Source organism: Lithobates pipiens, unplaced genomic scaffold (assembly GCF_037356315.1).
Source record: "Lithobates pipiens isolate NorthernLeopardFrog02 unplaced genomic scaffold, aLitPip1_a1.2 Scaffold_8, whole genome shotgun sequence".
NCBI classification, from domain to species: domain Eukaryota; kingdom Metazoa; phylum Chordata; class Amphibia; order Anura; family Ranidae; genus Lithobates; species Lithobates pipiens.
Window position 1 is genome coordinate 83,466,618 of NW_027507903.1, and position 25,631 is coordinate 83,492,248.

The 25,631-nt window shown below is 42.8% G+C and overlaps 1 protein-coding gene across 3 annotated transcripts in view; it reads left to right on the forward strand.

Annotated features, from left to right (window-relative positions):
- MYZAP (myocardial zonula adherens protein) overlaps positions 1-25,631 on the forward strand; it is a 154,502-nt gene that overhangs the window by 53,772 nt on the left and 75,099 nt on the right. For 2 of the 3 annotated variants that reach the window (XM_077473102.1, XM_077473101.1), the window contains exon 2: positions 5,364-5,453. The exons of the other annotated variant lie outside the window; for it this stretch is intronic. In XM_077473102.1, the coding sequence (XP_077329228.1) occupies positions 5,364-5,453 (90 nt within the window). The remainder of the gene's footprint in view (positions 1-5,363; positions 5,454-25,631) is intronic. 3 annotated transcript variants of the gene reach the window in all.

The window sequence follows — 25,631 nt, forward strand, 5'->3', positions numbered from 1 at the left end:
AAAAGAAGGGGCTGGTAAATATGATATATTTACTGGAACCTTCTCCCATTCTCCATCCTGAAGGACCCAATTGTGTGCTTGCAGCTGCAGGAGAGAAGGATAGCGGGGAAACCAGCAGCACTGTGAATGAGGGGAACAGGTAACGGGGAAAGGTATGGTACTCAGGGAGGGTGATCGGTGTAGGAATCAATTCCCTTTATGGCTCTCGCTGTAGCAGCAGAAAGCTGGTGGGAGTGAGCGTTGAAGAAGCCAGCTTTCAGCTGCTGCAGAAAGAGCCATATAGGGGGTCAGTTCCAGTAACTGCCTGCCTGCCCATATCCAATTCATCCTGCTGCCTGGACCCCCTTGCTTGCCTGGACAGGAGGACCAATGGTACCCCCATATCCATGGCCCTGCTCAAACTCCCAATAGCCTTTGTAAAAGTAGTGGTGACAATATCTTGTGACTACCAAATACTACAGACTGTCTGTTAAAAACTTCAGGAGGAGCAGAGACAAGACCAGTCATACTTGCAAAAGGAGAGAGCAGCAGTGACTGGTCCTTATTTTAGGAAGCTCGTGCAGAGAGGTAAGGTTTCACAGCGCATTATCGTACAGACCTAGAATAAATGCACAAAGCAAGTCAAGATTCAAGTAAGAATACACAGACCCTTTGCATTTAGACCCCTTTCACACTGGGGTGTTTTTCAGGCGCTTTAGCATTAAAAAAAGTGCATATAAAGCGCTCGAAAAGAAGCCTCATCTGCAATCCCAATATGAAAGCCTTGTAAAGCGCAGCTTAAACTAGCAGCGCTTTACCAGCGTTTTTCGAGCGCTATTGGGGCGTTTTTAACCCCTGCCAGTGGCCAAATAAAGGGTTAAAAGCGCTGCTGCCAAAAGCGCTTTGCAGGCGCTTTTTTCAGGCATTTTGCAGGTGCTTCCCTTTGATTTCAATGGGAAGGGGTGGCGCTTTTGGAGTGGTGTATTCACCGCTCCAAAAGCGCTGCAAAGAAGCTGCTTGCAGGAATTTTTTTGACGCCCTGCCAACGCAGCGCCTCAGTGTGAAAGCACTCGGGCTTTCACATTGGGATTGCAGATGAGGCTTCTTTCAGGCTCTTTACAGGCGCTTTTTTTTAACGCTAAAGCGCCTGAAAAACGCCCCAGTGTAAAAAGGGTCTTAGACAAAATTTGCTTATCGCGTAGATCAGCCTTAATTAAAAAATGTCTGCTTATAAAATTGCTGTTTACTGAGAAACATTTTGAAGTTCGCTGTCAGGTTTGTTTGGAATTATAATTAGTGTAAAGAAACAAGTTTATTTAGAAGGGCTGAGTAAAACGTTGGTGAAAAGGTGGATAAAGAGGGTGCACTGGCTCCAAGCTATGGAGGTGACATAAAATTGTAGGCGGAGTGTCTACCAGAGAGTGTTCTCCTATTCATACTCTTAGCTCTATTTCCTGACTGTCCTTGTGTGATTATAACTAGTATGTCTTCAAATATGTCAACGGGGTTGTACTAACTACTGTTTAACAAATGTGCAACTGTACAACATTTCTAGGAATCAAAGTCCTGTATATGCTAGAACATCTAGGGATCATGCTAAATATTTGTAGCTCGTCAGTGAACCATGACATCTAAGTACATGCAGCAGATTCTTAAAGGGCTTCTTCAACGAATTTCACTGTTTAATAGAAACTTCATGACCACTTAAGTCTCTTATACCTCTGGTGAGGTCACTCTGCTGGAATTCCTGGCCCTGTAACCCCTACCACCGCCATCATTCAAGGGCCTACTGTCCTTGTTGAATTTTTATGACACTGGGGGGGCGATTAAAGTGGAGGTCCACCCTAAAGTGGACCTTCCGCTCATTGGAATCCTCCCCCCTCCGGCGCCACAATTGGCACCTTTCAGGGGGGAGGGGGGTGCAGGTACCTGTACAGTACAGGTATCTGCATCCACTTCCGGCGTAGATTCTGCAGAAGGTACGCCCCTTTCCGCAGAATCTACGCCCCTTTCCGAAGGTCCCCCACTGCCTGCTGGGAAACACACGGATCCCAGAGACAGCGGGGACCATCCTTATTGTGCAGCGCGACTCGCACATGCGTAGTAGGGAACTGGGAAATTAAGCCGAAAGGCTCCACTTCCTGATTCCCATACCCAAGATGGCAGCGGCAGCACCCGAGAGACGATCGAGAGATCTGGGCGGGTAAGTGTCACTATTTTAAAAGTCAGCAGCTGCAGTATTTGTAGCTGCTGGCTTTTAAAAAAAAAAAACGACGGAACTCCCGGCGGAACTCCCGGCGGACTCCCGCTTTAAGGAGTTAAGTGTGTCCTAGGGAGTGATTCTAACTGTGGAGTGGATGGGCTTTAACTCACATGACAGCAATCACTGCTCCCGATGACAGGGAGCAGTAATCTCTGTCATGTTACAAGGCTGAATGGGGAAATGCCTTGTTCACATAGGCATCTCCCTGTTCTCCGGCTCTGTGACACGATCGCCGGGAGACCAGCGGACATAGACTGCGGGTCCTGAGGGCACGGTCATGATGTATACACCGGGCATCACGCACGCACGCGCTAACCCCGCCAATTAAAGGGGACGTACGGGTATGCCCATTTGCTGCCATTGTGCCGACGTAAATCCGAGTCCATCGGTCGGCAAGTGGTTAAGCCACAAAGGCAGAGGATGTGGGTCTACACATGCTGCGGCTGTGATGCTTTGTAATGTGACACAGCAAAGATGATCCCCCAATTGCATTTCAGCAGGTGGTACTGAATGGGGCCATGCCAACATATTGCCTCCTCAACACCTGTCAAACACTCTCTGAACTTTGGAAATACTAATACGAATGTATACATTTATTTTATAAAGCTTGCTTGATAACATACCAAAATATATTTTCCATTTTTAAAATGCTAATCAGATAAAATCTTAAGTTAATACACAGTATAACACCAATATCTGCACCACTCATTTCTATTAGGTTCCACTATTTTGGGCATTTTTGGTGGTTAGGTTTGTCAGCTTTATTATTGCTTTCTCTGTCCTCAACAGGGACATTTGCCCTATCAGTCATGGTGGTCATTGTCTGAACAGTTGGGGGGAGATATTCCAATGGTGACAATTTTCCCAGTGAAAATTAAGAGGAGATTTTCTCTTATTTTGGATACATTTCCTATTAATTCCTGTACTGTCTCTTGGACGAAACGTGAAGGGAAACCTCTCTACAGCAAAATACAGAGGGGTTTTAAAGTGGAACTAAACTTTCTCAATCAACATGAACTATTTTTAATTCTTTTCCTGCTAGCATTAGTAAATAGATAGGAAGGTATACTATATTCACTGGTTTTAAACTTTTCTTCCTGGTTTGTGGCCTAGGCCAAAATGATGTCAAAATGATGTCATACATCCCTGGAGTCTTCATGGGCAATTTAGAGGAGGGGCTTTCTCAGCTAAGCACCCCCCCCAGACTGAAAGCCTGAGCTAAGGGCAGGTGGCCTGAGCTATTCCAGGAAGTAAATGCTACATGAATTATCTGCCCTTCAACATGGCTGCGGTTGGGATGCCAGGGGGTGTTTTTAAATTATGAATTTTTTAACAAAATAAAAGCATAGAGACTTGGATGGATGAGTTTTCTGCAAATATTAAATATGAACTACCATATTACCATACCATATTACCATACTACCATACCGTATAACACACACTTTTTCCCCCTGAAAATCAGGGGGAAATCGTGTGTGCGTGTTATACACCGATCCCTGCTACTCGGAGTGGAAGGAGGGGGCGAGCGCTGCTGGATGACAAAGAACCGCGATCTCCTGTGTATCCAGCACTGTCGCACACAGTCCCGCCCCCCTGGCCCGGCATTGGACCATTGCTCTGTCCATATGAGCCGGGCGGGACTGTGAGTGACTGAGCGCCGTATACACAGGAGATCGCGGATCTGTGTCATCCAGCACTGGCGCGGCTGCAGTCATCTGCAAAGGCAAGTCTGCAGATGTATACCATAGAGGCCTCAATCATGGACATGTTAGAGGCTGCAGATAGGCACTAAACAGGGTGCATTAATGGGCATATTAGAGGCTGCAGATGGGCATAGATCAGGCTGCATTGATGAGACTGCAGAGCACTGACCCTTATATTAAAATGTAAGTTTTTTTTCTGAACCTTCCCTCTTAAAGTTAAGGTGCGTGTTATACGCCGATAAATACTGTAAATAGCTTTTTCAGTTTGCCGTCCTCAAATACAGTTTTTTTTTTTTTCTAAATTATTTATTTATAACAGGGACAGGGCCCAATCGACCCGGCAGGTTACATGGTATCACATGAGGCAGACAACGAGAGAAAGGATGAACATACAAGAGAAAGGATAAAACGATATAAAACAAGAACCAGATATGACAAAGTAGGACAAGGGAGCAATATGTGTAAAAGTCCAACAAATCGCCTTATGACAAAACATACATAATTGTAGTCGTAGCCTTCCATCTACTTGTCATGAGGCAGACTCAAATATTCCTTGCTCCGCGCAACTCTTATCCTAGGTCTGGTGTTTGCATGTTCTGCTCGTTCTTCGTCCAACGTGTGTCTATACCCACGGGCGCACTTCCCTCACGGAGAGGGCGTCTGTACTCAAGTGTGCTGCATGGCATATCGACGGGGGCGTGTGCCCGGTCCCAACTTTTCATTTTATCTGCCCTCCCTACTCCCATCGGAGGGAATCCTCCAGCATGAGGGGGAGAGCGTGGTTAGAGAGAACAGTAAGACAAAGCAAGAAAAAGAAAAAGGTGGGGGAAGGGGGGAAGGAGGGAAGGGGGGGATGGGTGGGGTCCCATGAACATGGGGTGTCGGAAGGCGTACATGCTACTCACATTCGTGTATGCGTGGGGGGGGTCAGCCCCGTGCGTTTGCGGTGGTCTCCCTCAGAGCTTGGCCCTCCACTGAGTATATAAAAGTGATCCACAACTGCCATGTGTTGGAAAATGTTTCCTGTCTCTGTTGCGCCGTGAGGACAAGGTCCTCCATGCGTCTTATGTCCTCTACCTTAGAAATCCATGAGGCTATAGTCGGTGGGGTAGTAGACTTCCATTGAAGTGGTATGCAGGCTTTGGCTGCGTCCAGCAAGTGTCTAATTACAGATTTTTTGTATACTTTCTGTGGGGTGTTGGATGCGTGTAGAAGGAAGTACGCAGGGTCCTCAGCTCAAATACAGTTTAAGCTTTAGATATACTTTACTAAAAAAATACTTCATACTAATGAAATTCCTAACTAGCTATGTAAAGAGTTTTGTAGGCTAACAATATTTTAACAGCAAGCTGGTATAAGCTATTTTTTCTTTCCTTAACATATAATCTACTAACATAGTAATTTTATTTTCTCTCTAGGGGAACATTTGTCGGCTGAGACTCACTTTGCCCGCTGATGGCAATGTACGATCAGAGCAGAAAGAAACCAAGAATGAAAATCAAATACATGTAAGTGGAAGACTTAAATGGTAATGCGTTTCGGGGAGCGCACCCCCTTCCTCAGATCTAGGCTAGGTAGAAGACGTGTTGCAGAAGCCTAGATTTAATTTTGTCCTAAAATCTAGTATAGTCATTGTTTGCAGTTTTATTCTGCATCTCTCTATAGAGTATAATTAACCAGTAATTTGTATGGCCAACCACTGATACAGAATGACATACAGTATACGACTAAAACTGGAGAGTGCAAAATCAGGTGCAGCCAATCAGCTTCTAATTTCAGCTTGTTCAACTAAGGTTTGACAATAAAACCTGGAAGCTTTCTCTGCAGAACTGCACCAGATTTTGTACTCCTCAAGTTTTTGTAAGAGTCCATTCACACAGGGGCAACTTTGGACCCGACTTCAAGTCGTGCTACATGAAAAAATGAATGTAAGTGAATGGATCCGTCTTAATGCACACTACTGCAGTTGCTATGACTTCAGAAAAGATTCCTGTACTACTTCTAGGCGACTTGTACCCATAGAATTCAATGGAAGTCTAATCCAAGTTGGATCTCCATCTATATTGAAGCGACTTTACAGGAAAAGTCGCCTCTCTAATAATGAAAACTGGCATGGGTTCCCCTTCAGGGGCAAACCAGGCCTTTAGGTCTGGTATGGATTTTAAGGGGAACCCCCTACGCTGAAAAAACGGCGTGGGGTCCCCCCAAAATCCATACCAGACCGCTATCCGAGCATGCAGCCTGGCCGGTCAGGAAAGGGGATGGGGACGAGCGAGCACCCCCCGAACCATACCAAGCCGCATGCCCTCAACATGGGGGGTGGGTGCTTTGGGGAAGGGGGGCGCCCTGCAGCCCCCCACCCCAAATCACCTTGTCCCCATGTTGATGAGGACAAGGGCCTCTTCCCGACAACCTTGGCCGTTGGTTGCTGGGGTCTGCAGGTGGGGTCTTATCGAAATCTGGGAGCCCTCTTTAATAAGGGGGCCCCCAGATCCTGGCCCCCCACCCTATGTGAATGAGTATGGCGTACCCTTACCCACTCACCTGATGGGGAAAAAAAGTGTCAATAAAAAACACACTACACAGGTTTTAAAAGTAATTTATTAGGCAGCTCTGGGGGGTCTTCTTCCGATTTTGGGGGGTCTCTTCTGACTTCTCTGCTCTCTTGGGCCTCTTCTCCCGGTGTCCGGTTCTTCTGCCGGGCTCCTCTGCTATCTTCTTCCAGCTCTTTTGCTAGCGTTGGCCCTGTCTTCTGCGTCGTCTTCTTCCCTCTTCTCTGCCTCCAATGTTGACATGGTGCTCTCTCCCGCTGTAATGCTGAGTAAGCGGTGCGCAGCGACTTATATAGGCATGGGACGTGGTCACCGGGTGATGTCGCCCGGTGACCCCGTCCCTTATGACGTCCCAGTCCCAGCATGCCTCGGGACTGTGACATAAGGGGCGGGGACACTGGGTGACATCACCCGGTGACCACACCCCATGCCTATATAAGTCGGCGCACACCGCTCACGCGGCATTACAGCAGTAGAGAGCATCGTGTCAACATCAGGGGAAGAGAAGAGGGAAGAAGACAACGTAGAAGACCGGGCCAACGCTAGCAAAAGAGATGGAAGAAGATAGTGGAGGAGCCCGGGAGAAGAACCGGAAGAACCCTCAGGTGAATGGGTAGGGGTACGATGTACCCCACACTCATTAACATAGGGTGGGGGGTCGGGATCTGGGGGCCCCCTCATTAAATGGGGATCCCGAATTCCGATAAGCCCCCCGACCGCAGACCCCGACAACCAACGGCCAGGGTTGTCGGGAAGAGGCCCTTGTCCTCATCAACATGGGGACAAGGTGCAAAGCACCCACCCCCCCATGTTGAGGGCATGCGGCCTGGTACGGTTCGGGGGGGCTTGCTTGTCCCCACCCCCTATCCTGACTGGCCGGGCTGCGTGCTCAGATAAGGATACTGTATACGTCATTTCCAACACCCATGTCCCTGAAATGCCTATAAAATTGGAAGGTTCACACAATTGCGCTGTCACAAACGTGTTCCTATAACATATCTATAGCTTGGTTGCTTAATGTTTTTTTTTTTTGTATTTATTTGTATTTGTGTTTTGTTTTTATTTGGGCTAAAATTGATTTAATTGTCATGAAGTATCAGTTGGCGTCTTCATCAGGAACTGTTTTCCCATATCTATTTCCTTGAATCTATTTTTATAGACTGTTTAAGTAACATTTCACACCCACCAGTGTTTTCAGACACAATATTGATGCAAGTGCAGAGTGAGAAATAACACATAAATACAACAACCCATAATAAACCATTCCACAGTCATGCGGAACCATTCCTCAGCACGTGGTACCTACTGGATTATGATGCCAACCAGTATTGCACCAGTTATTATTATTATTAATATTATTTTGCAATAATTTATTGATATATTTTACATCAGAGGGGAAAGGAACAATGCCCCTTTCTACAGAATCCACGAAAAAATGCAGATACACTCGTACATATAGCTTTTGGACTCATTGGATTATAGAGTCTAACACAGGTCCCTGCCATGGTCCTGATTTAATGGGCCACAAAGATCTAATATGCAAAAAATGATTGGCTTTTTGACCTCTATTTTTCCTTTTATATTTTATTATCTTTTATATTTATATTTTTTACTTCCTAATTTTCCTTTAAATTTACTGTTTTTTAAATAACACATGCAGTACTATAGAGGTATAACTGAGGCTGCATTAGGAACAGAAAGTTATGGTCCCAAAAAAAGGGACTGTCCTTCCAAATGAGGGAAAGTTGGGAGCTTTGCCATAGCGGCAGACGTATTTTGTGCCAGATCCTGCACCAGAGAGCTATGATGTTTGCAGTAACCAGCAGTGATCCAAACCTAGGACAGCCTTAATTAAAGGTAATGTCGCTCATCTACTGGGCACCTTTACCCCCTTCCTTGCCCAGGCCAATTTTCAGCTTTCGGTGCTTTTGCACTTTGATGACAATTGCGTAGTCATCCAGCGCTCTACCCATATGACATTTTTTTACATTTTTTTCACACAAATAGAGCTTTCTTTTGGATGTATTTAGTCACCACTGTGTTTGTTTTTTATTTTTTGCTAAACAAACGAAATTAGACCTTCACTGATGTGCGCTGATGAAGCTGCACTGACGGGCACTGATAGGTGCCACTGGTGGGCACTGATGAGGCGGCACTAGTGGGCAATGATGAGGAGGCACCAATGAGGCTGCAATAATAGACAGCACTGAAGGGCATTGATAGGCGGCACTGAGGGGCACTGATATGTGGCACTGATTGGCAGCATTGATTGGCACAGATTTGCAGCACTGATTGGCATCTCTGATGGCCACTGATTGGCACTGATAGGTAATACTAATGGGCACTGTTGGGGCGGAACTGATAATCGGGACACTGTCAGTGCAGATGTCCCCTTTCACACTAACCAGTTACCGACTCTCTCCTCTCCCTATGCTGTGACAGCGTGAGGAAAGGAATGCCAATATCCGGCAAGTGTGTTTACATCGTGATCAGCTGTAATTAGACACAGCTGATCATGTGGTAAAGAGCCGCTGTGATTGGCTCTTTATTCCGATCTGTGATCAGCTGTGTCTGGAGGACGTATCGATCACAGAGCTCGTCACACGCACGCTGCATATGACGCCGTCCCTGAAATGGCTGACCGTGCTGTATCAGTGATTTTGCTAAAGTGCGGTCTGCAAGTGGTTAAAAAACATTTCAGCTTTTATGTCCTGTTTATGATAAGAGTTGGGAGGGCAGTAAAACTCTGTGGTTGAGCTATAGTGTTTACCACCCCCCCCCCCCCCCCCCAAAACTGCTCCCCTGTATACTGCAAAGGCAACAGCTGGCGGTAAACACATGTTTTGACCACGATGCTTTGCAAAAATGATCCCCTACCCTACCTCTTTCAATTGAATAGGAGTGCCCCATAAATTATCCCCACATTTGCGTTCCAACAGTCAGTACCACCTGTGGAATGCAACTCATTCTATGGAATGGAAGCACCCCAAAAACCTTTGCTTACCATCTTGTTTAGCAGGCAGTACAAGTGGTTGCAGTGTTCTAGTGTAAGGAGGTGATATAAAACCACCTCGCTGCTTGTCAACTGCCCTCTGAAGAGCGATCAGAAAGCAGATCACTCTTTAGGGAGCACTGCTAGTGTAGACAAGGCCATATGTTAACACTACAGCCAAAACTTTTTTTTTAAAATGTGCCCTATTGGTGAAATTTCCCTTCCCTTTCTGCACCACAGCCAATAAAGGAAATACCTGGTTGCCACTATAAATAGTGCCCCCCACTGGAAGATTTCTGAAGATCTGACAGGAGTTACAATCTCTCCCCATTCTGTCCAAACTTAAAAAAAAAAAGTGTTGCCTTTAGTTTTACTTTAATTGACAGAATGATGATCTTTGGGGTGCCTGTGTATCCACTTTTGCACTGAAATAGTATGTGCTAATCAGCTTGTTGAGCAGAAAATGTATGATACGCTCTACTTAAAGAGGAACTGCAGTCTGCTCACATAATTTGTAATAAAAACACCTTTGCCATTCTGAAGCTTCCCTCCAACCACTTTGCATATTATTTAATATACTGTGATTTTGTACTTGCCAAATATGCTGCAGAAATCTCCCTCCACCTTGCAACCATTTTAACTGTGGGCAGCTGAAGCTGCTGTCTGTTCACTTCCTGGATTTACACAGACACACACACACACACACACACACACACACACATACAGAAGAACAACTCCTGCATACCTCCCAACATTATGAGATGGGAATGAGGGACACCTACTAACAAACCTATGTAGGCATAGGACACACCCCCTGTCACACCCCCTTAAATGAGAATTAACCCAAAAAAAAGGTTCATTAAATCCACAAAGGCTTTTTTTCACCACTACTATTCCTTTATATTGGCCTTTAAAATGTACAAATGTAGCAATTTAGAAATTGGATAAGAGGTTTAGTACTGGGAAACACCTTTTGAAAGATATAAAGTGCATTTTATATATAACTATATGGATCAGACCAAAATGAGAGACAAATGAGGGGGGACAGGGGGACATTGCTCCAAATCAGGGACAGTCCCTCAAAATCAGGGACAGTTGAGAGCAATTGTCCAGCTCTGCAGCCCTGCAGCTCTTATTGGCCCTCCTATGACTCATCCCCCCTCCCTTCCTGGCAAACTCTCAGGAGAGTGAGAGAGAGCTGTGCATGATGTCATAAGCCTAGACTAATGACCGGACAAGACACAGGAAGTGGGCTGTATAAGGGATTTACTGGCAGAAAATATTTTTTTACTATCCAAAGTTAAAACAACAAGGGCAGAAGATTTAATAAAGGGAAAGTTGAAAAAATAACTGAAGGTCCGCTTTAAGGTGCTTCCAAACATGACAAGAGATTTCTACTGGAATTTCAAGCTGCTGTGTGGATACGTTTTCATGTACCGAAGCTGGAATAGTGTCATCACAATGTGTGCGCTGTAAGCTAAAGTCTCACAATGAAATTCTCATGCAAGCACTTTTAACTGATAGTTAAAGCAGCTAAAATGCAAGGTGAAGCTAAACTAAAAATAACCTCCCAAACCAAGAACAAAACCTGCATTTAACCCTGCTGTAATTATACAACTTCTCATCGTGTCACACTGTCAGCATATAAAACATTTACAAGTTAATAACACATTTCCCAGTTATGCCGCCAACAGTTTTATTGAAATATTCAGCTTCTGGTCAACGCAAAGAGGTTTGATGACTTGCATGCCATTGTTGGTTCAGCAGTGAAAGAAGCCAAGTACACATATTTACGTACAGTATTTACGAAAGGCAACTCCACTTTGCACTGAAAGTGCACTTGGAAGTGCAGTAGCTCTAAATCTAAGGGATAGATCTGAAATGAGGGGAAGCTCTGCTGATTTTATCATCCAATCATGTGCAAGCTAAAATACTGTTTTTTATTTTCCTTGCATGTCCTCCTTGGATCTACAGCAACTGCACTTCCAAGTGCACTTTCAATGCAAAGTGGATTTTCCTTAAGTAAATAACCCCCTATATTACCAAAAGTATTGAGACACCTACCTTTACGTGCACATGAACTTTAATAGCATCCCAGTCTTGGTCCGTAGGGTTCAATATTGAGTTGGCCCACCCTTTGGGGCTATAACAGCTTCAACTCTTCTGGGAAAGCTGTCCACAAGGCTTAGGAGTGTGTCTATGGGAATATTAGACCATTCTTCCAGAAGCGCATTTGTGAGGTCAGGCACTGATGTTGGACAAGAAGGCCTGGATTACAGTCTCTGCTCTAATTCATCCCAAAGGTGTTCTATCAGGTTGAGATTAGGATTCAGTGCAGGCCAGCCAAGTTCCTCCACCCCAATCTTGCTCATCCATGTCTTTATGGACCTTGCTTTGTGCACTGGTCTAAATCATTTGGTGGAGGGGGGATTATGGTGTGGGGTTGTTGTCCAGGGGTTGGGCTTGGCCCCTTAGTTCCAGTGAAGGGAACTCCTTAAGGTGTCAGCAGACCAAGACATTTTGGACAATTTCATGCTCCCAACTGTGTGGGAACAATTTGTGGACATGACTGCACACCAATGACAGTAGTATGAGGAGAAATTCCCGTATTAGCTGTCTCTTTTTGAAATCAGTGTGACCTTGCGGGAAAGAACTACAAGACCCGACACCCTTTGTTTCCTGTGGGCTTGTAGTTTTCATTGAGCTACCACGGCACTGCGGAGCGCTGTGGTAGTTTATTGATTAATCCTGCCAGTGTATGAGCTTACACGGATTTACAGGCACACAAATACACTGACAGATCTGCTAATCATTGGTGCAGTGCTTTACAGGCTCAAAAAATAAAAATAAAATATATGTATATGTGGTGTGTGTATGTGTGTGTGTGTGTGTATGCATGTATATATGTATATGTATATATATATATATATATATATATATATATATATATATATATATAAAATATATATATAGTTGTGCTCATAAGTTTACATACCCTGGCAGATTTTGATTTCTTGGCCATTTTTCAGAGCATATGAATGATAAAACAAAAAGTTTTCTTTCACTCATGGTTAGCGTTTGACTAATAATGGCAACAGAAACTACCCAACCAAGATGACCCTGATCAAAAGTTTATTACCCCAGTTCTTAATATTGTGTATTGACCCCTCTAACATCAATGACAGCTTGAAGTGTTTTGTGGTATTTGTGGATGGGGCTCTTTATCTTCTCAGATGGTAAAGCTGCCCATTCCTCTTGGCAAAAAGCCTCCAGTTCCTGTTAATTCTTGGGCTGTCTTGCATGAACTGCACGTTTGAGATCTCCCCAGAGTGGCTCAATGATATTGAGGTCAGGAGACTGAGATGAACACTCCAGAACCTTCACTTTATTCTGCTGTAGCCAATGACAGGTCAACTTGGCCTTGTGTTTTGAATCATTGTCATGTTAGAATGTCCAAGTACGTCCCATGCGCAGCTTCCTGGCTGATGAATGCAAATGTTCCTCCAGTATTTTTTGATAACATACTGCATTCATCTTGCCATCATTTTGACCAAATTTCCTGTGCCTTTGTAGCTCACACATCTCCAAAACATCAGCTGTTCACCTTCGTGTTTCACATTAGGAATGGTGTACCTTTCATCATGGGCCTTGTTGACTCCTCTCCAAATGAAGCATTTATGGTTGTGGCCAAAAAGCTCAATTTTGGTCTCATCACTCCAAATGACTTTGTGCCAGAAGATTTGAGCCTTGTCTCTGTGCTGTTTGGTGTATTGTAAGCGGAAGCGGGATAATTTGTGGCATATTTCGTAGTAATGGCTTCTTCTGGCGACTCGACCATGCAGCCCATCTTTCTTCAAGTCCCTCCTTATTGTGCATCTTGAAACAGCCACACTGCATTTATTTAGAAAGTCCTGTATTTCACCTGAAATTATTTGTGGATTTTTCTTTGCATCCCGAACAATTTTCCTGGCAGTTGTGGCTGAAATTTTAGTTGCTCTACATGACCATGGTTTGGTTTCAACAGAACCCGTCATTTTCCATTTCTTGATTAGAGTTTGAACACTGCTGATTGGCCTTCGCAATTCCTTGGATATCTTTTTATATTCCGTTCCTGTTTTTCCCTGTTTGTGTCAACTTGTGTTCATGTTATCAGGCCAAAATCACAAAACTTTTGATCAGGGTTATTTGAGTAGTTTCTGTTGTGATTATGATTTTAAAAAAGAGTAAACACAGCTGATTGATAATAAATGGCTTCAGCCAAACACTAACCATGAGTGAAAGAAATGTTTTTTTTATCATTCATATTCTCTGAAAAATGGCCAAGAAATAATAAATTCTGCCAGGGTATATAAACTTATGAGCACAACTGTTTGTGTGTGTATATGTATAATATAATATATAAACTATATAATATATTAGGGCTGTGGAAATTAAAGATTAATTCCTCCATTAATTTTTTTGATTGATCAAAATTCTTTCGATTGGTACTCACCTCTCCACCGGCTTCCGGGTTGTCAGAGATCCGGCGACGTCACGGGCATCAACGTCACTGGACTCCTCCCTCCTTCCCCAAGTGCCTCCGTCTGCTAACAAAGGGAAGGGGGGGAGGAGTCCGGTGACGTTGAAGTTCTGATTGAACGTAACAGGTACGGGGGAGGAGCTATGCATGACGTCACCCGCTGCTGCCCTGCAGAACTAACACGGTTGTCGGCTTTACACGCTGAGTAGTTTGTGTTTGAACACAAAAATTAAATCTTATACTTAAGCGGTGAGCACTTGGATCTTTTCTTTCTACCCATGACCTGGCGTCCTTGCTGAGATCTAAGGAGACGTGAGAGAAGTTTATGGTCCGTGTTAACCCTTTTGATACCTGCTTGCATGACCACCTGTTTGCACAGGGGTCCATGCCATAAGGTGTGTGGGATTAGTTAGACCGGAGGTGGAGGGATTGTCGTGCTACTGTGTAAAAAAAAAAAGAAAAAAGACTTGCGTCAGTGCTGCAGTTTGAATTTAAACGTATTTGTGTGAACTGTGAAGTTAAGTCATGGATTGTGGAAACTAACTAGTGTTACATGATTGTATATAGTGTATACCACATTTACCACTGACTAATGCAGAGTTGCAATGCAATGAGATCAGATAAAAGTAGTTGGATCTGTATGTGCATTATAATTGATCAAAATTGGTCAATTAATCGATTTAAAAAAACGATTAATCGAACACGAAAATTAATCAGTAACCGCCCAAATTATATATATATATATATATATATATATATATATATATATATATATATATATATATATATATATATATATATATATACAATTACACACACTTTTTTTTTTTACCTGGAAAAAAAAATGTGCATTTATCTATTTTAAAGTGAACTTTTCCTTAAAAGTGAAGCAGGTTTACAGGGTTGTAGAACGATTTGTAATCTTATGGGAATTTCCTTTACTTAATTTATGTGCTTGTTGCTGCCTTTACTATAAATCTACAAACTTTTCACAGAATGCTCCCCTGAGCGTAGACATTTCAAATTATCATTCAAAATGGTAGTCTCCTCACCGTCAGAACACAATGGCACAGCGGGAGGATTCGAAAATGTGGATGGGGGGATCGGATCATTTTTTTTTGTTCAACCCGCTGGGCTGCTTTAAAGAGAGCAAAAAAAAAAAAAAACAGACGGTGGTTCCAATCTTTCTCCATTCAATCCTACAATAAAAAAAAATATTGGCTGGACATACATTCTTATTTACATCTCTATAGAGGGACTGCAGGTTAATTACTTACAGCTTTTGTAGGGTTGGATGTGGATTATAGGCTAGTCTTTATTATGTAAATCGTGGCATACACAGAAGCCTTTGTTTCATTTTTGGCATTACGGTGTTTTGCTTTTCTACAGTTTTCTTCCTGTGAAATATTTGCTTGTCCTTGCTGCATTGTTTGCTATTGTTGGCATCTATTGTATTTGATAAATTACTATGAAGAGAGAAGGATCCTTCCATTTTCTTAGGTAATGTGGATATCTGAACTCTTTAGATGGATTACCATTATATATACACCAAACCATATATAATTTATTGTGGCGTTGGCGCTTCACAAATCTATAAATACTAACAATAAACCAGTTCTTTACTCCTGAATATACATCATCTGATATATACATTTTAATCTATCTCCATTGGTCAAGGTCTGGCCCCTCTAGTAATAGGCTAGTTGTGAGGTTCAGGAGGCAAAGCCAGGTGCTCGGTCATGGGAAATAAAATGAATTTTGCATAATACGGCACTTCAGGTATTGGGGGTTCCAGGGATTGTAGGGCCCTTTAACAGTGGGTCCCATCTTGGTGGTTGCTCAGTGTCCATCTTTTTTGTTTACTTGGGGTAGTTTAAAGCATAACTAAAGCAAAAGCTTTTTTGTTTTTGTTTTGGATAGAGTGAAAAGGAATTAGAACACCTGAATATAAGAACAGTAAAAAAAAAAAAAAAAAAAAACACATTTTGGGCTGTCCCCAGAACTGTAATGAAAGGGAAATCGTCCAATGGTGACACAAGTTCTGGTGACTCTGAAGGGATTGCCTCACTTCCTGTTTTGGCTATGGGACAGGAAATGAAGGGAAGCCTCCCCAATGGGACACAGATGGCAAAAAAACATGACAGGGTTTATAACCCATCTCTTACTGTATCTAAAATGGGGGGGAAAAAAAGCTTTGCTTTTACTTCTACTTTAAGTTTGTTGGGAGTGGTCTGGGTTGGTTAGACAACCGTTTTGAGCCCTATGAGCAGTTTAGGGCAAGATTTTTACTTTCTTGCATCCTATCATGCAAATAAGATGTGGGCTGGGGGGTATACTCCCTGTGGACCTAAATGCTTTGGATCTGAGACTTTGATTTAAGGACATTTATGCCGCATACACACGATCGGAATTCCCGTCGGAAAAAGTTCTGATGGTTTTCTCGACGGAATTCCGACGGAATTCCGATGGAATTCGGCTCAAGCTGTCTTGCCTACACACGGTCACATCAAATTCTGATCGTTTATAACGCGGTGACGTACAACACGTACGACGTGACTAGAAAAAGGAAGTTCAATAGCCAGTAGCCAATAGCTTCTGTCTTGTAGTTGAATCTGAGCATGCGTGATTTTTGGCGTGTCGGAATTGCATACACACGATCGGAATTACCGATAGAAAGTTTTTCTGTCTGGAAAATTGAGAACATGCTATCAATTTTTTGGCTGGTGGAAATTCGGACAGCTAAATTTCCGATGGAGCATACAAACGGTCGCATTTTCCGATGAAAAGCTCTCATCGGTCTTTTTCTGGCCGGAATTCCGATCGTGTGTACGTGGCATTACGGTACCTTCAGTTCAGGCTTTAGTGTTTCCCATGGAGGAGAAATAAGCTATTTTTGATATGGAGACAAGACGGTTACAGTTAACAAAGTTGTCTCCTTGAATGGACCGAGCAGTTTCCTTTAGGTTGGAGTAAAAGTTAATGGTTTCAAGACTAATCCAGTAAGTAAAATATGCTTCTTTCTAAGAAATATGCGAGTGTGCTGATTGCTAGACTGAAGTGAGAAGAGAGAGGGCTCTAGAAGAAATTTAAAGCTAACTGACCTGTTACACTCCACAAAATTGCAGTGGACATACAGTATGGCTGTCCCATCCCCCGTCCGGTGACCTTAGTCCTCAGACTTGGGCATAATTTTAGGAGTTCAGATTTTCGGCCTGGGGACTACCTGTACGTGAGTGGCCTGTCATGGGAAGGTGTCCTTCCTTGGGACAGTGGCTGAACAGGAACCATCAGGACAGGATCAGAATGCATTATATATTGAAAGCACCAGGTTTAAAAATAACAAATGACTTTTCATATGACATTAACACGCTACTTCTTATATGAGATTTTAGCAATTAGGTTTTGATCTTGTATTTGTGTGATACAGACTGAGTCTTATCAAGAACACTATGTTAATTTACTCTTGTCCAAGTTGGGCCTACTATGTATTCATGTGTGTATACTGTGGTACAGCTTTTCGCCAGAATGTTCACGTTCAACAACTATGGTGAATCACATAAAAGTGCTGAAAATCATCCTAAAAAAAAATCACATTGGTTAGTGAAAATTACCCTTTCAAAATAATGTTGGATAAAAATACCAATTCTACAGGTGACCTATGTGTACAGTGCCCTTGTCATTTCATACGTACGATCGTCTCAACCCCCAGCTCTTGCCTATGAGCATCATCTGTAGTTCTCTGATGCCCGTTCAACCAGCTAATTTCCATACTGTAGCTAAATTTATATGAATAATTCAATGTAACGCAAATTAAAACGTTGGCACTGGCTCCAGATAAGGTCACAGTCAGTCAAATGAGGAAGTATTCATTACACATTCAATATCCATGATACAAAATAAGCTCTTGTGATCACGCCTAAGATCATGTAACATCATGTAACCCCGAGTCATGTTGGAAAAGGTTCTATCTGTTAACAATGGTAGGTGGTAAATAAGCCTTGACCATTTCCCAAGTAAAAGTGTGATAACTAGAAGATGTCTGATACGGGGAGCTTCAGATATGGAAAACTCATTACAGGCATACCCCACTTTTAAGTACACAATGGGGTTTATTTACTAAAGCTGGAAAGTGCAAAATCAGGCTCACTTCTGCATAGAAACCAATGAGCTTCCAGGTTTCATTACCAAAGCTTAAAGGGATTGTAAAGGTAAACATTTTCTCACCTTAATGTTGTGAAAAAAACATCTGACAGTGCTGTCCCCCCCAGCCCCACTGTTTTACTTACCTGACCCCTCGAAAGTCATGCGCTCGCCTCCGACATCCTCTTTTTGGCGCACAGCCTGGCCGTTGATTGGCTGGAGTGGATGGATTGAAAGCTGCGCGGCCATTGGCTCGCGCTGCTGTCAATCACATCCAGTGACCTGCGAGGGAGCTTGCATGAACGTGAGAAGTACTTGCGGGGGGAAGCGGAGACAGCCGCCGAGGGACCCCAGAATACCAGGTTTGGGGCCACTCTGTGCAAAACGAGCTGCACAATGGAGGTAAGTATAACATGTTTGTTATTTAAAAAAATAAAATAAATACAACCCCTTTAATTGAACAATCTGGGGTTAGAAGCTCATTGGTTTCTATACAGAAGTGAGCCTGATTTTGCACTTTCCAGCTTTAGTAAATAAACCCCATTGTGTACTTAAATGTGGGGTATGCCTGTATTTAATATTTTAAAAGTCAAGTACAAATGTTCCCATATACTTGAGAAAAAGCATGTCTCCATGTAGAGATTAACGGAAAAAAATAAAAAAACCTTCTTGTGCTCACACCCACCAAATAACCCAAATGAGCCACCTCCTGCAAAGGATTTCCTGATGAAATAAACCGAACTTTAGCCCACAGAACAAAGCAACCAGCCTGCACTTCACCTAACATTCCAACCATTGCTCGTAACTTCTCACCTACACTACACTGAGCTACTTGAGTACTGTCAGTAAACTTTTTTTGCATTAGAAGAAAATATGCAAGTATACTGTATGGAAAAATCTGATGTGGTGTGTTGCCTATTATTATCAATGGAACCCCAATGCATATGAACAAAAACAAACCAAACAAACGCACTTGCCCCTCAGCACATTGCAACACATTTTATGCACATTTTATTTAGTTAAAATGTTTTCTAAATTATCAGTACAAGGGATGGTAATTACATTTAATTAGAAGTATCCCTTGTGTTGGTTGTCCTAGTCTAAATATTTTACCCCCTCCAACCCCCCCTATACTCCTGTAGCCATAATCTACTGGTGCTACAATGGTTAATACAACTGCTGGACCTGTCACAGGCACTTGTCAAGCGTGTCAGCTATGCCTACCCTTTCTGCCCCCTTCCTCTATTCATAAAAACTATACTATAAATTCCATCAATAAAAAGCATTCCAGAGAGAGCTTTTCAATGGTGGAAGCTATAGTACAGTTTTTATGAATGAAGGAGGGCCACAGAAAGGGCAGACATAGTTGGTAGTCTTAACAAGCACATGACAGGTCCAGCAGTTGTATTAACCTGTGGATCAGTTTAAAATGACTTTTTTTAGGGTGTGGGGGCAGAAAGATAAAAGATTTAACCTAAGAGAGCAGTCACCATCACAAGGGACAAGTCTCATTAAATGCTTGTGCTAATAAAAAAAAACTCTTTGGCATTTATCACTGTTGAGACTGATGTATACGGGTATATCTCACTGCATGCTGTGGTTTCATCCTTTTCACCCCTATGTCACTACAGGACACAAAAACATTTTAGTTACATTTTTATAAGCAACTGACAGGGTCACTAAGTCCTAAAGTCATGCAGCCCTTCTTTAACCACTTCAGCCCCGGAAGGCCCCCTTAAAGTGGTTGTAAACCCTTACAAACCACTTTGACCTAAAGGTAAGCCTAGATTAAGGCTTACCTGTAGGTCCAAGAAATATCTCCTAAACCTATACGGTTTAGGAGATATTTACCTGAAGACAGCCATCGCTGTCTACGGCGCGCAGGCGCACTGGGTAAGCCACAGATCGCGGCGATATGCCGCGGGTGCTGGCTCTCGTGTGCATTTGTGGGAGTGACGTCATCGCTGCTCCGGCGAATCACAGCGCTGGAGCAGTGAGACCCACGGAGACCCACCAAGAAGATGGATGCTCGGAACTACAGGGGACAGCGGTGACTTCGCTGGCTCCTGTGCCAGGTAAGTGACACATAATGGACTACTATGAGATGCATAGTTGTCCATTATGCTTTACCTTTGCAGGGAATCAAAGAGGAAGTAAACTCATCAGGGTTTACTTCCTCTTTAATGACCAGGCCATTTTTTGCGTTAATTTAGCTGACAATTGCACTGTGGTGCAATGATTTACCCAAATAAAATCGATGTTCTTTTTTTCCCACAAATAGAGCTTTCTTTTGGTGGTATTTGATCACCTCTGCGGTTTTTATTTTTTGCAGTATAAACAAAAAAAGACCATCAATTTAGAGAAAAAAATAAAAAAACAATATTTTTTATTTTCTGCAATAAAACACGCCCAATAAAAAAAAAATATATATATATATATATATATAATTTCTTCATCGATTTAGGCCAACATTTACTCTGCTACATATTTTTGGTAAAAAAAAATCCCAAAAAGAATTTGGTTTGCGCAAACGTTATATCGTCTACAAAATGGGGGATAGATTTATGAAATCTTTATTATTTCTTTTTATTTCTTTTTTTACTAGTAATGGCAGTGATCAGCCATTTTTAGCGGGACTGCGACATTGCTGCTGACAGATTGGACACTTAACTGACATTTATGACACTTTTTTGGGAACCAGTGACATACTACAGTGATCAGTGCTAAAAATATGCACTGATATTGTACTAATGGCACTGGCAGGGAAGGGGTTAACATCAGGGGCTTTCAACGGGGTTAACTGTGTTCCCTCAGTGTGTTTCTAAATGTATGGGGGATGGGCTGCCTGGGAAGACAAACAGGTCCATCTTCCTGCATAGCAGAAAGACAGGATCTCTGTGTGATCCCTTGCCAGAATGAAGATCTGCCTTGTTTACTATGGCAGATCCACGTTCTGTCACTGCGGGGAATGATCGTGAGCAGCTGGCGCACATCAAGTCCGCCGGACCCGCTGATTGGCTCTCTCACTGGCCAATCAGCGTGCGCCCACAAATCGATGTGTACGAGCCAACAAACAGCTATGGCGATTCACGCAGCCAAGCCAACCTGCCACAGTATAACTGTGGCTGCTGGTCGGCAAGAGGTTACTAAAGAGATTTATATACTGTATGAGGGCTGTACCTTCAATCATTTTTTCAACTTTCCCTTTATTAAATCTTTTGCACTTGCTGTTTTAACTTTGAATAGTAAAACATTTTTTTTTCTGCCAGTAAATCCCTTATACAGCCCACTTCCTGTTTCTTGTCTGGTCATTAGTCTAGGCTTATGACATCATGCACAGCTCTCTCTCTCACGCTTGTGAGAGTTTGCTGAGAAGGGAGGGGGGATGAGTCATAGGAGGGCCAGACTTTGTGGAGGGAGATTTCTGCAGCATATTTGGCAAGTTCAGAATCACAGTATATATAAAATAATATGCAAAGGGGTGGGAGGGAAGCTTCAGAATGGCAAAGATGTTTTTATTACAAATGATGTAAGCAGACTGCAGTTCCTCTTTAAAATATATAAATTGACCCCATATGCTAATGTTGCTTCTGCTAAACAAAACCTGCTGGGCCCTCCTCATCAGGGCCGTCTTTAAGGCAGGGAAAAAGGGGGCAGCTGCCCTGGGCCCTGTCATTTTTGAGGGGCCCAAAGTAGCTGCCTCATACTTGCCAACTATCCCAGTTTAAATTCCATTGTTCCTTGAAGTTTTAGTCCCGTGCTGTGTCCCGATATCTCAGTGTGAAGTGCTGGTACTAATGCCCAGCTTTACCCTATTGTTGTGTACAGATGACTCACCTGCAGATCCTGGGTTTACATGTAAATAACCAGCATTCATATGTAAATAATGGCGGCATTACTAAGTAGCCTGCGGCATTGATTGCAAATGAAGGTGGCAGCCATATGTGTATCATGCTCCACTGCAGTGAGATGATGTGCTGTAACCTCTAGCAACTAATCAGTGAGCAGTATTACTGTACAGTAATCTCTAGCAACCAATTAAAGCAGAAATCATTTGCTGTAACCGCTGGCAACCAATCACAATTGCTGCCTGATCTGACACAGTATACTGATTTTAAGTCTAGCTGCTATTTATTGTATGTCTCAGAGCAGGTGGAGAGTGAAATTGCATTGGGCGGGGGGGGGGGGGCCCAAGAAAATTTTTGCCCAGGGTCCAATCAGTATCAAAGATGGCCCTACTCCTCATTATATGTCCACATCTTCTTCCTGCCTGGGGATCCCAACCTCTTGGGCAGACCATACACACTGAAAATGTATTTCCTGCAACTTGGAAAGAAATTTGCAGGATTCCCCCATCAACACAGACAGGGAATCCCTCCTGCCAAGCAATTCTTTGCTCCGTGCCGGGGGGGGGGGGGGGTAGTTGGGTTGTAAGTGGTCCGTCCCTGCCAGGAGAAAACAGTGATTATTGCTAGCAGCTATAGCAGCTTCTAGCGATAATCGGAAAAGAATCAGGCAGGCTGGTTGTACCCAAGTTAATCGATTTGATCAACTTGGTATATTTAGCCTGCCCATTAACGGTTCAAATCTCAGCTGGTTGCTCTGGCCGGTTCCTGCTGAAACGTCCAAGTTTAGAACAGAGTATGGCCAGCCTTAGCATTGGTACATAACAGTAGGTTTCATTGTTATCCTTCTGGATATGCATTTTCCACTTCATTCACCAATATATTAATGCTGCCTAATGATGTTTTCCAGCTTCATAAGTAAGTTAAGGTAACTTGAAAAACGGCAGAGAGCAGTATATGCAATGGAGGGAAACACCCAACCACCTGATATTTTTCACCATTTTGTTCAGTTCAGCCTTTTACTCTCTAGTTTAGGAATACATAAATGACTTGGGTCACTTCCAAGAATAATAATGCTCCTCTGTTTTCCATGGCCGGAATATCAGCTGCAGGTTTGAGGAAGTGACAAGCGCTGGATTAATATCACCGCTGTGTTTTGCTTTCAAACCTCTCCATGACCATGAGCATATCTATGTTCCCACAATGGAAATCCCAGATCTGATAAAGAGTGTGTAAATGCTGCTTGTTTCTTCCCATTAGTTTGATATCAAGACATAAACAAGTTGAAAGTGATATAATCTATAGCATCTATCATGCTTTCCTGGGAAAATTACTGCAGCACTTAAGCTAAAAATTTGGCTGGGGGTGGGGAGTATTTTACTGTTTTATATGTACTAGATCAACCTTTCTCAACCTTTCCAGCACAGAGGAACCCTTGAAATAACTTTCTGGTCTCAGGGAACCCCTGCTAAAAATGACTATATCTACAACTCATAGTACATTAGTGTGATGGTCAGTGGGAAGAATGCTCCTTACACTTGTGGACAATGAGAAGAATTAGCTCCTTACAGATAGCTAAAAAGATCAATGGTGTAATTGGGAACTTATCTGAAAGGCAGAAATTACTCATTGCTCAAGGAACCCTTAGCAACCTCTGGAGGAACCCTGGTTGAGAAACCCTGTGCTAGATATCGTATTTATCAGGGTATAACACGCACTTTTTCCCCCTAAAATCAGGGGGAAATCAGGGGTGCGTGTTATACGCTGATCCCCCGCTGTTTCTAACCCATTCTGCCGTTCTCTGCGGCTTCCGGGTACTTTCAGCCGCACTCGGCCATTCTCAGCGGCTTTCGGAAAGCCGAAAGCTGCCGAGAACAGCCGAGTGTGGCCGAAAATAGCCGAGAACGGCTGAAAATAGCCGAGAACGGCCGAGTGCGGCCGAAAATACATGAAAGCCGCCAAGAACTACCAAGCGCCACCGTGATACACAGGACATCCGCTCTTTATCTTGGCGGCGCCATTTTTAAATGGCAAAGACACTAACAAGACTGCAAATAACTGACAAGGCTAAATGCAAGGCTGCAAATGACATGGATAAGGTTGCATTGATGAGCATTTAAATGTAAGTTTTTTTTCCTTAAACTTCCCTCCTAAAATTTTTTTCTTTTTAAATTCCCTCCTAAACTTGGGGTGCGTGTTATACGCCGATAAATACGGTACTTGACAACACTGCCCGGTCTGTGCCAACTTTACAGCATACGGAAGAAAAATGTTGCAATTAAAAATATTTGTCCACTCGCTGTTATTATTGAAATGTCCCAATCGAAGGCTATCCAGGGAAAATATGGAAAGATATCATTTATATAATCTTAATTTTTTAAATGGGATATCAGGAGGACACAACAACCTTTTGACTTTGTTACTTGCAGTATTATCTATAGTAGGGGTCTCCAGATTTTGTAAACAATTGTGACTGTTCACTTTATTTCAGAATTGGGGGGGAGGGTAGACTATGACCAATGGAAGTAGAAAATGCCCTGACATCAAAGGGAGTAAGCAAAGCCTCAGGCTTGGTGGTCAGTGGCAGTTACATAGTTAGTCTTTCTGAATAGAGGCACAAGTCCACCCAGTTCAATCAATAATTGAAAAACCAAGAGTTAGAAAAAAAAAAATGACATAGCGCCTGTGGTCAGTAGGAGGGGAAGAGTGCCCGATAACTGATATTAATGGAAAGACACTGACACCATCAATAGGACAATAATTCACAGGACCAGTACAATGCAGTTGGTATTGAGAGTCTGCATTTCATAATCTTAAAGCTGTTAAATTAATGTAGTTGTAAAGGTAGAAGGTTTTTAACCTTACAGTAAGATAAAAAACTTTCTTCATGCAGCTCCCCCTTACAGCCCCCCCTAAATAAATACACACCTGAGCCTGATCTCTATCCAGCAATGTGCACAAGAGCCAAGGCTCCCTCTACTCTCTCCCTCCTCATTGGCTCAGATACAGCAGCAGGAGCCATTGTCAATCACAGCCACGGCCCTAAGCAGAGCAGGATTGGGTCTGCTCTGTGCAAAACCATTACACAGAAAATGTATTGTAACATGTTTGTTATTTTAAGCAAAAAAAAAAAAATCATGCCTATTACATTAACCTCCCTGACGGTATGATTATGTCAGATTTTTGATGCTGAAAGTGGCACAATGTTTTGCATGGAAATTTGTCATTTTATATTGTAGGCCTGTAATTCTTAGGAATAACTCACTTAAATCTGTCCAAACAAGAGTCTAGTAGACATTCCAGGTATGATAAAGTTTGAAACACGAAATCATAACTTATAAATAACTATAAATAATTATAACAAATAATAATAAAATGTATTCAATAATGTAATCAAACCAAAAAACTGAAATTTGCTCAGTTGCTGAATTGTCGCTGTCGTCTCTTTCAGTGTTTGGTGAATTTCCCCACAAATCACTATCACTCAATTCTGCAAGTCGTTCTAATTTGCTATTTTCTAGCTGGTCTAAAACCGCTTTTAACGTAAAGAGACACTTTTTGGTTGCTATGGACAATCTCCAGTTTTCAGACAGGAAGAACAGTATATATAATATAAAACTGCAGGCAGGGCACTGGAC